This window comes from Giraffa tippelskirchi, chromosome 2, assembly GCF_054371585.1.
Source record: "Giraffa tippelskirchi isolate mGirTip1 chromosome 2, T2T-mGirTip1v1.2.pri, whole genome shotgun sequence".
Classification (NCBI taxonomy): domain Eukaryota; kingdom Metazoa; phylum Chordata; class Mammalia; order Artiodactyla; family Giraffidae; genus Giraffa; species Giraffa tippelskirchi.
Window position 1 is genome coordinate 52831909 of NC_137276.1, and position 13605 is coordinate 52845513.

At 46.2% G+C, this 13605-nt stretch overlaps 1 protein-coding gene across 3 annotated transcripts in view; it reads left to right on the plus strand.

The window, feature by feature from the left end:
- The window catches only part of GRID1 (glutamate ionotropic receptor delta type subunit 1), a 677264-nt gene extending 669793 nt beyond the window's left edge, over window positions 1–7471 (plus strand). For all 3 annotated transcript variants that reach the window (XM_081563134.1, XM_081563129.1, XM_081563135.1), the window contains one exon: window positions 6811–7471. In XM_081563134.1, coding sequence (XP_081419260.1) covers window positions 6811–7239 — 429 coding nt within the window. In that variant the 3' untranslated portion in view covers window positions 7240–7471. The remainder of the gene's footprint in view (window positions 1–6810) is intronic.
- Window positions 7472–13605: the final 6134 nt, after the last annotated feature.

Here is a 13605-nt window from a genome sequence, read left to right on the forward strand (position 1 = left end):
GGCTGCACTGCTGCTATTGGATTTCTTGGCATGAGGGTAAGAAAGTGAGTGTGTATGCCTTTTAGTAAGAGGGCACTGAACACTTATCATACACCAGTATGTATATCGGAACCAACTCACACATCATTCCCCTCTGTAAAACCTCCCCTTGCCCATCGCCACAGGCCTCCTTACCTCCCTGTGTATACATTCACGTTGGGTGTGATTCCAAATTACAGCTGATGGTTTACGTGCCTGTTTCTGCTTTAAGTCTGTTGGCACTTCTCCACCTCTGCATTCCCATCACTTTGCTCAGTCTCTGGAACACTGAGACCTCTCATTAAGGGGTCATGAATATAAAATATCAAGCACTTTCTGTGTGCCAGGGGCCAAGATGGATGCTTCATGAGGAGCATTAACTCCTCTGGTAGTGGGAGCGCCAAAGTGTTTACTGAATGAGTGAACCAGTCTGGGATCCTATAAAGAAAACGTTATTAATGTTAAATTGTTGTGGAGTCATTGCACCTGGATCAATGGCTTTCAGTCCTGGCTGCACATCAGAGGTGATCCATCCTGGAGCTTTTTAGAAATACAGATACTTGGGCTCCATTCTCCAAAGGGTTGTATTAGGCAGATGAGGACAACTGTAATTTCTAGAAGCTCCCTATGTGCTTCTGATAGCCTTCCAAGGAGGAAAACTACTGGTCTACACTGTCATGCCAAGGGGAAGTTGAGTGGAAAACAGCTCAAGTTTTGGAACCAGGTACACATGGGCTGTCATCCTGGTGCTCCATTTATCGTAGAATTGTGTATCCTCAAGTAAGTCCCTTTATGCCATGTGTACTGCTGCTACTACATATGATGGGAGGTGTCTATTGACTCCCTCCTTTCATGGTCCTCCTCTACAAAATCTGCAATTAAGCTCACTGTAATTCTTTCCCACAACATTCTGAAACAGGGGTCCCCAACCTCTTGGATTTAATGCCTGATGTTCTGAGGTGGAACTGATATAATAATAATAGAAATAAAATGCACAATAAATGTAATGAGCTTGAATCATCCTGAAACGCTCCCCCGCAGATCCATGGGAAAATTGTCTTTCATGAAACCAGGCCCTGGTGCCAAAAAAGTTGGGGACTGCCCATCATCCCCTGAGGGCATTTCACTGACTTAAAGTCCAGCTTCTTTGCTTTTACCCAATCATTATTCTTAGAATTCCAGCCAATTCTTTGGGCTTGAGCAATTCTTTGGAGCAATACTTAAGAAGATGGTGTTTCTCCCAGTCAGTTGAGTCTTATTTACCACCTGGTTGGTCTGCGGTAACAGGAGATCACCTCCTACAACCATCCTTGTCAGGTGGGAAGCCCCTAATCCCATTTTGTTCCTGCCTAACTTAAAGTAGGAGCCGTTGGACTCCAAACAAAGTCAGTTCTAATGAATCCCACGTGTAGCCTGCTGTTACATAGATGATAGTTTAGTTAATTACCGTTTTCCAGTACAATGTTTTATTTCCACATTGGTGAACAGCGCCTCAATTACAGAACTTTATCTCTCTTCAAGACAATGCCTGGGAGAGGGTCTCCAGTAACCTCTGTTGGTGCATGTGCTGTCATGTTTAATTCTAACACAGAGCTGGAATTCAGCAGGATTCATGAATAAATGCCGTCAGTGAATTTTATGTCCTATTCAGGGCTGTTTGACTAGGTCAGTTACCTACAGTAAATTAATGAATGCAGCAGCAAGCTTCTGAGTCTCTTTCCACAGCTGTCATTACCTGGTTGAACACCGAAACCTTGAGATAATGAGGATGTAAACTGATGTAGTGCACATAAAAAAGTCCATTATTTGAATTTGCATAGCATAATAGAATACCCCATTTTGTGTAAAATATAGATAATTATTCAAATCACTCCTGCCTCTTTCCTTGAGCAGGCAGATTATGTCTGCCTCCTATTTCCTTGGCCAGGAGGGCACCAGAAATGACTTCATGTGGGCTCAATCTGGTGCAAGAAGACAGTGTTTTCAGAGTTTCCAAAGAAGGTGGTTTTCTCCAGTTCTCTGCACTTTCGCTCTGGCTTCCTAAACAGATGCCTGCTGGAACATATTGGGAGACTCAGAAATGGGCCACATGTGTTTTCCAGGGAGGTATTTGCCTTGTGTGTATATGTTAGTCTCTCAGTCGTGTCTGACTCTTTGGTAGGCTGTAGCCCACCAGACTCCTCTGTCCATGGGATTCTCCTGACAAGGATACTGGAGTGGGTTGCCAGTTCCTTCTCCAGGGGATCTTCCCAACCCAGGGCTCGAAGAGGTCTCCCACATTGCAGGCAGATTGTTTACTGTCTGAGTCACCAGGGAAGCCCACTCATTTTCCTGTCTAGTTAAACATCCAATGTAGGAAGCTCAAGATGGCACCCTCTTCTTCCATCTGTGACTTTGTGTTGGGTCTACCAACAGTAATGGGCTTCCTAGGTGGTGCACCGGTGCAGGAGACGCAGGAGACTCAGGTTCCATCCCTGGGTCAGAAAGATCCCCTGGAGTAGGGAATGGCAAGCCACTCCAGTATTCTTGCTTGGGGAATCCCAAGGAGGGAGTAGCCTGGTAGGCTATAGTCCATGGGGTTGCAAAGAGTCGGTCACGACTGAGTGACTGAGCAACTGAGCAAGCGCTACCGGCAGTAATAGGATTTGAATAGAATGAGGTCCCACTTGTGTGGAGGGAATGGATTTCTCGACTGCCATCTGGAGTAGGAAGGTTGGCTTGGAAAGTCTGTTCAATCGGTGTGGACATTTTCTCTGTGTTTTGACGTGGAGGGGTTATAGGCTAATGAATAACCTCAGTGGAAACGAGACCCACTGCACAGCTTTGCAGCCTCCTTGAAACGGCTTCATTTGTCCTTAATTGGAGGCAGGAAAAAATATGGATTTAAAAATATTACTTATTCAAGTGCTTTGTTTCCAAAATCCTGACTCTAGGGTAATTGGATTATCTCCACATCCACACTGTGGTCTAGATCAGGGGTCCCAACCTCCAGGATCTAATGCCTGATGATCTGAGGTGAAGCTGATGTAACAATAATAGAAATAATGTGTACAATAAATAAAAAGTGCTTGGATCATTCCAAAATCATCCCCCACGCCCTGGTCCAGGGAAAAATTGTCTTCCACAAAACCAGTCTCTGGTGCTAAAATGGTTGGGAGCTGCTGGTTTATATGCTTTGCTATTACCCGGCTAACCCCTGAGAGCTGTGATTATTATGCTAGATTAGTGCCTGTGCCCTACATCTTTTATAGCACTACCCACCAAACCTCCCCTCCCTTGTCCTTTACTGCCAAAGGATTTCATCTCAGAGACCTCGTTTGTTCACAAATGTTTCTTTGGAAGATGTTGGTTGGTTTGCCTTCCCCCAAAGCTCTCCCTTTCTCTGTTTCCCTGGCAATAGGTAAGAGGGCTCCCCTGTTCTCAATTCTCCCTCTGGCTTTCTTTGGCAGGAAGTTATCCCTTCTCTACCTATAGAGCCCAACAACATGGGGAGCATCTCCTGAACACTTGTCTTGGCTGAGTGTTCCATTGAGTATGAGAAGAAGGGCCAAGCTCTCTTCTCTAAGAGAGAAGGGGGTCTTCCCTTGTAACTCAGTCAGTAAAGAATCTGCCTGCAATGCAGGATACCTGTCTTTGATTCCTGGGTCAGGAAGATTCCCTGAAGCAGGAAATGGCAACCCACTCCAGTATTCTTGCCTGGAGAATCCCATGGACAGAGGAGCCTGGCGGCTACAGTCCATGGGGTCGCAAGAGTCGGACACAACTTAGTGACTAAACCACCACCACTTCTTCTCTAAGGCCAGATTCCAGAGCGAATACAGCTGGGACCAAGACATTTACCTCCTACTCCAAATTAGTCTACTTTTAAACTACTTATTTCCATCCTCAAAAGGGTTCTTAAAGCCCTGAAAAGAAAATAGAAAGGAAGTAAAGGCAAGATTATGCAACTAACTAGTTCTTCCAATGATCCCAGGACCACTTATTTGGTCTTCAATTTCCTTCATCAGCTAAAGGCTCTGCCAGCCAAGGCACTCAGCTTGTTCATTCTTCTAGCTTTGCTGGCTGCAGGGAGAAGGGACGTTTGTATTATTAAACTTCAGAAATGTCTGAAATTCTCCTTCAATTTCTCCAGCTTCCAGGCTTTCTGGTACCTGTCTTGTGTCCTTCATTTATTTTGAAGTGAAAATAGCCTATAGATACAAATATTTACCAACACAGCTGTGGCACTGGCTGACACATATGAAAATGCTGGATACAGAGCTTATCAGGAGCTCAGAGCAGCCATGAGAAGGCTGGAGAAGCCTGCCCAGTGATGGACAGAAGTCCAGGCTTGTCTTGAGAGCTGGGAGGCATGATCCAGAAGGGTGATCATGGAGGAGAAAGTTTCTTGAACTGTCGCTATCATGGACCATCAAACATCTTCCGTCTCTTTATCTCTTTGTTCAGAACTCAGATCCAGTTCTCTTGTCCTTACTTGGGTCATGGTCCTGCCTTTTGGCTACAGGTAGACAGGGAACTGCCACACTGTTATCCAGTGGGGGAAAAGCAGTTCCCAAAAGTGAAACAAAACAAAATAAAATAAGGTCTTCTTGGGAAGGGAGAATTGATGCTTGATGCTAGTCAAACAGCCAATGTCTAACATAACAGTTTGCTGTTGTTCAGTCGCCAGGTTGTGTCCGACTCTTTGCAATGCCATGGACTGCAGCATGCCAGGCTTCCTGTCCTTCATTATCTCCCAGAGTTTGCTCAAATATTAAAAAATGGAAACAAAGCGTATAAACAATGCAGGGAAAAGACCAAGATAGCACAGAGCTGGATTAACCATGCTATAACTTAATTAAGAAGAGAACTTGGATTTGGTTTGTTAACATGTTACAAACTGTTGAAGGAGTCCATGAAAGACATTGGATGTACCATATTTAGTCTAAGTAAAGCCCTAGTACCCTTCCCCCAATTTCACCCATTTGCCACCCGGAAGTGTCCTATACTTGGAGCTGGTCTGTCAGCATCAGTAAGCTGAGCTCTGCTATGTGGGTCTTCAATTCACTGGAATCTTGGCTCTGCCGATGGAACCATGTCAATGATTTCTGATGTAAATTCTATCTACAGTATGATCTCTTCACTATAGTACCTTCCACCCTCACACCAGTTGGCTTTCTTTATCCTCTGGTTTTTTCATGGCCTGGAATGAGTTCCTCATTGTTGTTTGGGTGTTGTCAGATTTCTTGTTCTAGGGAAGATAGCAGATGTCTCACCAGAAGCCAAGCCCTGTGTGCTGGTCATGATCTCAACAAGGCGGTAGAGAGAGCAGTGACCCTGCCTTCTCCAGGCCAGGGGGCATTGGGAACACAGAGTGGATGGCAAAGGCAGCTTCCTTGTCTGAGGAAACCTGGGATGAGACTTCATGGGGGTTAGCCCCATGGGCCCTCCTCTGAGAGGGGAGCTCATGCCAGTTATTCAGGGTTACCTCTTCCTGGGGAACCAGCCTTAGAGGAGCCCAAAGACTCACTGAAATGGCTCTTGGATTTGTGTGGTTCCTTCTTTCTTCATTTGAAAGCACATTCAGGACTTTTACTTTTGCCTTTTGTGGTTATTTCTAACAAGCCTAAGGGTCGGCAGGGGACAGACAGGTTCCTCTCTCTGCTGTATGAAGATTGACATTAGACAGCCTGTGATGTTCTGTTTTGGAGCAAAGCTTCGACATGGTACTTCTCTTGGAGTTTGACACCAGGGATGCATAGGTGGAGGGATTAACCTTGCCTGACACATCAGCCCTAATGCTGCCTGAAAATAGGACTGCAGCTTCTAATACGTCATTGAGGGGTTTGTATAGCTCTTCCACAGACATCTGGTTTTGTACCCCAAGTCACTGGGGAGAAACTGAGGAAGCAGATTACATAGTCTTTGTCTTTAAGGAGCTTTCAAGTACTTTGGCCTCTTTGACTTATTCTGACATTGAAGACAAAATATCAGTGATATTTGTTCTGTTTCTTAAGCCAATAAAGAATTGAACAAACAAAATATTTTCCTTGATAACATCCCCCTTATGGCAAAAGAGTCAGATGTGCAATTCGCTACATGGAGAATCAGCTGTGAGGGTCACCCATCTCAGCAGCCTCAAACCTTCACAATATCAGGAATGACAGCTGATCTTGGGGAAGTCCTTTTCCTCACCATCCCATGCCCCATCCTCATCCAGGCCCCCAGCCACATGAGCCTCCAGACAGGGATAGGCCCCCTCCCCAGCATCTCTGAAGATGTACTCCAGGCTTCCCATGCTGCCTCTGCTGCTCACTGGGGTTATGACTCTGGGAGGCCATTGACCTTCCTGAACCCAAGCCTCCTTTTGTGTACAGTGGGGATGATCACACCAGGTCTTTTGAGCATTGTAAACACTAAATTGCAAATCCATGGGGCATATCAGGGGCTCAAGAACCACATCTTTTTATTTCCATGGGGCTCCTTTCTTCCATTGCTTCTGCCAGTTGTTCAAAGCATCTTCTCCCAAGGGTTGCCTCTGGGTGTGATTGGTCCTGAGCAGAGTGCATTTGGGGGGCAAATGCTGAAAAGCCCTTCTTGCTGGGTCCTTGCTACCTGGGAGCAGTGTCCTAGGCTACCGGTATCCCAGGTAAGGAGGGCTGGCCATGCAGTGGGGTGAAGATGGGAAGAATGGGGGCCTGCTTTACCCCACTGCCCAGCAAGCTGCAGTGTCCAGCCTCCCAAAGTTTGTAGAAAACCAGCTGGGGCTCCCATTAGGGCTTGGCCTGACCCTCCTCCTGTGCTCTCCCTTAGGACAAAGAAGTGAATCTGGAGCAGGTCCATCGGCGCATGAACAGTCTAATGGATGAAGACATTGCTCACAAGCAGATTTCCCCAGCGTCCATTGAGCTCTCTGCCCTGGAGATGGGGGGCCTGGCTCCCAGCCAGGCCTTGGAGCCCACGCGAGAGTACCAGAACACACAGCTCTCGGTCAGCACCTTCCTGCCAGAGCAAAGCAGCCACGGCACCAGCCGGACACTCTCATCAGGGCCCAGCAGCAACCTGCCTCTGCCACTGAGCAGCTCGGCCACCATGCCCTCCATGCAGTGCAAACACAGGTCGCCCAACGGGGGGCTGTTCCGCCAGAGCCCCGTGAAGACCCCCATCCCCATGTCTTTCCAGCCCGTGCCTGGAGGCGTCCTTCCAGAGGCCTTGGACACCTCCCACGGCACCTCCATCTGACCGCGCCGCCTGCCCTCCTGCCCGCCCATCCACCCACCCGACCAGCAGAGCTTTTTAATACCAGAAAACAACAACACAAACCACACACACACACGCACGCGCGCACGCACACACACACAGAGACTCTTTCATTTTTCTTGTATATACGTGTAAATAATGACAGAATGGAGTGGGGTAAAAGTGTATTTTGAATATTCCCAATTTTCGAAGTCAGTAAAAAAAAAAAACAAAACCTGTATGAATGACTTTGTAAATTTTGTTCTATATGAATAAAATGGCAAATTACTTGTGATCATTCTGAAGTGCCAAAGAAGCCCCCTGTTCCTGGGCCTTTCTGAGGGCAAGGGCAGGAGGGGTGATCAGAAAAGGATATCCCCTGCTGGTGGAGAGGGGCAGGTGAACAGCCAGTCCCTTTAGAGGAGCCTGGGGTGCTGCCTCCTGCCCTGTCTCGTGGTTCCTGCCATGTTCCTCTGCCCCTGGCCTTTTTCCCCTTAGTCCTCTCATGTAGATAAAGGGTGAGCCTCGAGCCAATGTTAGCCTGACTCCTGGGTCCCTGTGCTGTAGGGTGATCAACTGTGCCAGTCAGCCTGGGACTGAGGAGGCTCCCAGGACTGGAGCTGTCCTGTTGGTCACCCCACTTCACGTCACAGTGTGCTGTGGGCCCTAGAGAAGCACCCAGGCCGATACAACCACTCTGAGGACTTTGAGGCCGACACGCTCTAGGGTTATCCTGTTGGCCTTGTTCAGTGTGTTTCTTGTTTTTTTTTGTTTTTTTTTTAACTTTCTTTTCTTAATAAGAAGCATCCACAAGTGATGGAATCTGGGAGAAAGAGGGTGGGTCCCACCATTGCCTCAGAGAGGCTGAGCAGAGGTGGGCTTGGCTTTTCCCATGGGGATCAGTAGATGTGAGGTCTGGTGTGTGGACCAGGTGAGGTGGAGGGTGCGAGAAGCCAGGTAGGGGAGAATATTCACCTGGGTGTGGGCCTGTGTTTCAGGTAAAAGGATCCTGTTGGAGGAGTGGAGAGAGGTACCACAGGTGAGCAGACTAGTGCTCTAGGTGATGAGAGTGCCCAGAATAGATCAAAAGGACCATGTTCACACAGGTAAGAGGAAACCTTGGCTCTTAGAGAAAGAACAGTGTAACTTGTGTGATGTGGAGATAAGTAATTCCCAACCCTCAGAGAAGTAGCTCCCAAAGTAAAAGGATGTCTCTGGGTCTTAAACCCTGCAGACAGTCTGCCAGACAGGGCTGAAACCCAGCGTGAGACTTCACGTCCTGCTTCGCCACCTGCTCCTGACCAGAAGCTCTCAGGCTGTGATCCAGCCCATGGCAGGGGTTCTCCTCGCTGAGGGCATCGTTTAGTCTCTGAGCTCCCGGCTCTATCCCTGAGCTGATAAACCTGCTAGGAAACTCTGTTTCTTCAGGCTACAACAACCTGATAGCCCTGCCTCCCTCCATTGCCCTTTCTGGGGCAATTAAACTATAGAATCTGAGAGAGGAAATGACTCTAGAGGCAGTCATTCAAGTACTCTAAGCTGTGTGTAACTATATGTAACTTTAGCTCTTTTTCTTCTGAAGACAAAAGTGATTCTGCTTTCATAACCTGCCATGGTGCTGAACACACCCCACATCTGGCACCAAGAAGAGCGGGGCTCCCTCCCCCAGCAGTAATGGGGGGGGGGGCGCTGAGAGCTGGGGTCTATGGTCGTGGAGAAATACAAAGTCCTATTGATTGCCTCTCCTATAGCCCTGTGGAGTTACTCCAGAGATATATTTATGAAGGTGATAACTAGCCTGGGATTGATTTCTTTCCCAATGTCCCGTGTGACATGATTGAGCAGTAAGGAACGGCTGCATCACAGAGTCAGCTAAAAGCACCCTGGGGAGGAGAGTGTTTATAATTATGTTATTTATCTCTGGATGCTGCGAATGGCCTGATACTTGTGCTACCAAGACAATCCATTGACATTCCTCTAATCAGAGTGCATAGAGTTTGGAGCCTGGTGCATGCAGGCGGGGAAGCTTAGGTGGGCTATGGTAATCCTGAGGGAGAACAGACTTCATTTTCTTTCCATCAGCACTTTGAGGGGGCCTTCCCTGGATGGTCAATTTTTTCATATATATTTCTCTATTTTCTTAATCAAATTCTGGTCTCACTGCCTTATCTCACACTCAAGTCTGTTTTTATTTTCCCTGAAATGACCTGTCTTCCGGGGTATACCATGGGTGTCTTCTTGGGCAGTTTGCTTTCAATGAGTGTCAGGGAGAGGAGAGTGCTGGGGTGTGTGTGTGTGCGTGCGTGTGTGTGTGTGTGTGTGTGTGTGTGTGTGTGTGTGGAAGAGAGGGAGAATGAGAACAAGTGGATCTTTAAAGGAAAGGTATTTTGCTTATAAAAAAAATTTGAACAACTCATGGTATTATTCCTCGCCATGTTTATGTAAATTTTTAAAAAATTTCCTATCCTTGGCATGAGGGGAAATGACTGATACTCAAGCAAGTTCTCTAGAAAAAAATTCCTCCCAACTCAGATTTCTGTGTCGGCTCAGAATGTATCTTTTTTTTTTTTCATGCTTTGCTCTTTGGATTTATAACTCTGTTTAGACTATTCCATACATTTTAGGTATATTTTGTGCCTTCAGACACTGCAAATAGTAATCAGCATTTGGATTAAAGTTGTTTAATAATAAAACTTGACTTTGCTCCCTACCCTCTTCTTCTCTGGGGTGAAGAAATGCTATCTGTGTGTTCCTGGGCACCCGCTATATTCTTTTCCCTTGGTGTGGACTGCTGTGAGAGAAATTTCTCAGGCCTAGTGGGCCTCAGATATACCTGGCAGTGGAGGCATGTCCCCCTCACCCAGTCTGTATGCAGAGCACGCCTTTATCAACTGGGGAGCAACGTGAGGGACAGGCTGAGAAGTAATTCTAATGTTTGGTTAACCTAACAGTTTCTGGCTATATCTGACTTCTTGGAAAACTCCTAGGAGAGAATTGGGACACATTACATAGGGAAGTGTTCCCATGGCCTTGTGGAATGAGCATCCTTTTAAGAGTTGAGTGATTTTGTTTCTTCTCTCAGATCTATACCCACTCAGATCTTGGAAAAGTTGCTTCCCTGCGCTTTGGCCTTAGGGTTAAGGCGCTGTCATTCTTTGAGGACCCATAGCTTGGCTTTTCAATATTTGACTCTCAGAGGGTCTGGGATACCATTTTTCCAGTGAATATCCATATACCCAGTCATTTCTATGACCCTGGGATCACCAGTCTGGCCCTTGCAACTCCAGAGTCATATGCTCTCCAGCCCCACTTTTTTTTGCATCACAAAGTTCCCCTCTGACTTTTAGGCCTTTGGAGGAGAAACAGCCACCTGGCAGCCTTGGGCTGACCTCAGGAGTTTGGTTTTCATGATCAAAATCGCAACTTTTGGAAACTGAAAGGAGCCTGTCTGGCCCTTGTCCTTCTGTCCCTGCATCAATGAGAGGCTTCTCCAATGTTGAATGCAGGCTTGAAAGACTAGGGGTGGGGAGGCATAGAACCCTCAGGCATTCCCAGATTATCTGAACAGACAGATGGATCTAGACAGGAATCCCAAAGTGTTCTATTTACTTAAGAAAAAGCAACTCAGTTCTTAAATTCTAAATCATTCTAAATCTTACAAGGTGAAACAAATTCGATACTTAATCCTGTCTTTTCAAGCTCTGAAAGGAGACAAATGGCATATAAAGGAAGAAAAGACCACTGGCCCTAAAGGCCATGATCACATGGCAGGAACATTCAGTTCCTCTGGTCTGTGCCTTCTCATTTAATCATCAATGGGTTGGGGAAGGTCCCCTGGGGAACTTGGGTCTCTATGCAACCTTATGCTTCCAAGACTAAGGGGTTAGTTACCTTTCACTCCCACAGGTATATGCTCATGAATTAGCATCTATGTCTTAACAAAAGCCTTCTTTTGCTCTCCTAGCTTTGGGAACACAAGATTAAAGTTCAAAATATTTTAACTGACCTTCCCTGGCTATGAACACAATAAAAGAGACAGCATTTCTGTTCCCAATGTGACATTTTTTTTGTATTTAAAATATTTTTTCATGCCATTAGTTGCTTTTAATAAATGAAACTATGTTCTATCTTTATTATTCTCACCCTTCATACCAGGAAACTTCAGATAGGTAACAACTTCCTGTGCCAATAACTTTAATTATTGTCTTTTTTCCCTCTCTGTGGTATATAGTAGAGATTATTTATGAGAAAAGTACAGATGTTCCAGATAAATCAGGTGAGCCAATAATCACCTCCTACAAGGGAGGAAGGGACAGTTTCCAATGATATCAGATCCTCTTTCCAGCTTTCATTTTCTGACCTCTGAACTTGACATTGGGTGCTGAGCTCCAGAGAAAGGAGAGGTTTTCTCCATAACAAGAAAAAACAACTCCTGCTACAGAAATTTGCAATGGGCAATGGCCAAGGTCTGGAAGAGGGGGCACCAGGGTGAGCAATCAAATGTCTCAGAAAGGGCTCTGTTACTGGCAGATCCAAGCATATAGTTGCTAGGGCAACCAGGTATTCAAGCTCTGAGGGAAACAAAATATCCACCAACACACTGAGACTTATCAACAAACAAGGTAAGTGTACACAGGCACATGCAGGTCTCCCTACGTGGCACAGTGGTGAAGAATCCACCTGACATTTCAGGGAATGCAAGAGATGTGGATTCAATTCTTGGGTTGGGAAGATCCCCAGAGAAGGAAATTGCATCCCACTCCAGTATTCTTGCCTGGAAAATCCCATGGACAGAGGAGCCTGGATGGCTATAGTCCATGGGGTCTCAAAGAGTTACACACGACTGAGCACACAGCACACAGGCACATGTACACATATACACATGCCCTTACATGAACACTGAGGTCCTTGCAAACACACTCAGCATTGTAGACACAGGCATGCAGAGTTTAAAAGCACACAGCTATGCACTTGGGCAATGGAAGCAGGTCTTGCTCCTCAGATCTGGGGAACCGAGTCCAGGGAGGAAAGAGGCTGTTTCAGAGCTTTTCTGTCCAGTGTACAGTCTTGATGCAGCCATCAGCCAAGTGGTGCTTTGCAGTCAGGCACTCTGGAGGGAGATGCATTTCCTGCATCTATCTGGTCTCTCTATGGCCAGGCACCCAATGTGCCCAGTGAACTGTCCACTCTCACCAAACCATTATTGTGAAATCTTCGTGATTTTCAACCCAAATCCTGGAACTATGCGAAGAAGTCTCCAGCATTCTCCAATGTATCTAATTATTTCCACTTAAGAATAGACATGATCACATCCATTTCACTGACTGTTTATTGATCAGGTGCCGGGAGACCTTGCAGATGCTACAGGTTCAGTTCCAGGCCATCACAATAAAATGAATATCACAACAAAACAAGGCACACGAACTTTTTTTATTTCCTGTTGAATATGAAAGTTATGTTTACATTACACTCTAGTCTATCAAGTGTATAGTAGCATTATGTCTAAGAAAACAATGTACCTACCTTAATTAAAAATATTGTAAAGAAATGCTAACCATCATCTGAGTCTTCAGGGAGTCATAGGATCAAAGTCCAATCATGACATCAAAGATTGCTGATCACAGATCTAACAGATACAATAATGATGACGAAGTTTGAAATATTGTGACAGTTACCAAAATTTGATGCAGAGACACAAAGTGAGAAACTGCTGTTAGAAAACTGGTGCCAATAGACGTGTTTGACACAGAGATGCCGCAAACTTTCAGTCTGTAGCCAACACAATATCTGTGCAGTTCAATAATGAGAAGTGCAATAAAATAAGGTGTGCCTGTGTAGTGTTCTGGAGTCTGCTCTCTACGCTTTACATACAAATGCTCTCTCATTCTCAGGGCAGCCCTGCAGGGTAGAAATTATTATCTCAAATTTGTAGAAAGGGAAGGTAAGACTCAAAAAGGCCTGGTTCCAAAGCTGGTAAGTGACAGTGTTGGGAAACACATTTCCTTGTCTGTCTGAGTCCATAGCCCCGTGTTCCTGACAACACAGCTGGCTCTCCCTGGATAGGGAGCAGACCTGCTGTCCCTCAGCCGCTGGACCCATGCCAACTTTCTCTGCCCCAAGGCATCGTGGCACCAGCCCCACCAGCTCCCTCAGCTTCTTCCTTTGTTGCTTTCTCTCCAGTGACCTCAGGTGAGTATCTGCTTTTACACCCCTGCTGTGGCCATGGCTAGCCTGGGCTAGCAGGGTCATTCCTATCCACAGAGTCTGGGCCAGGTACCTGCTCCTTTAAAGAACCCTTAAACAGGCAGGGTGTCAGGGTCTCCTAGATTTACTCAGAAAACAGGCTGCTTCTGGGGGGGGGGGCAGTAT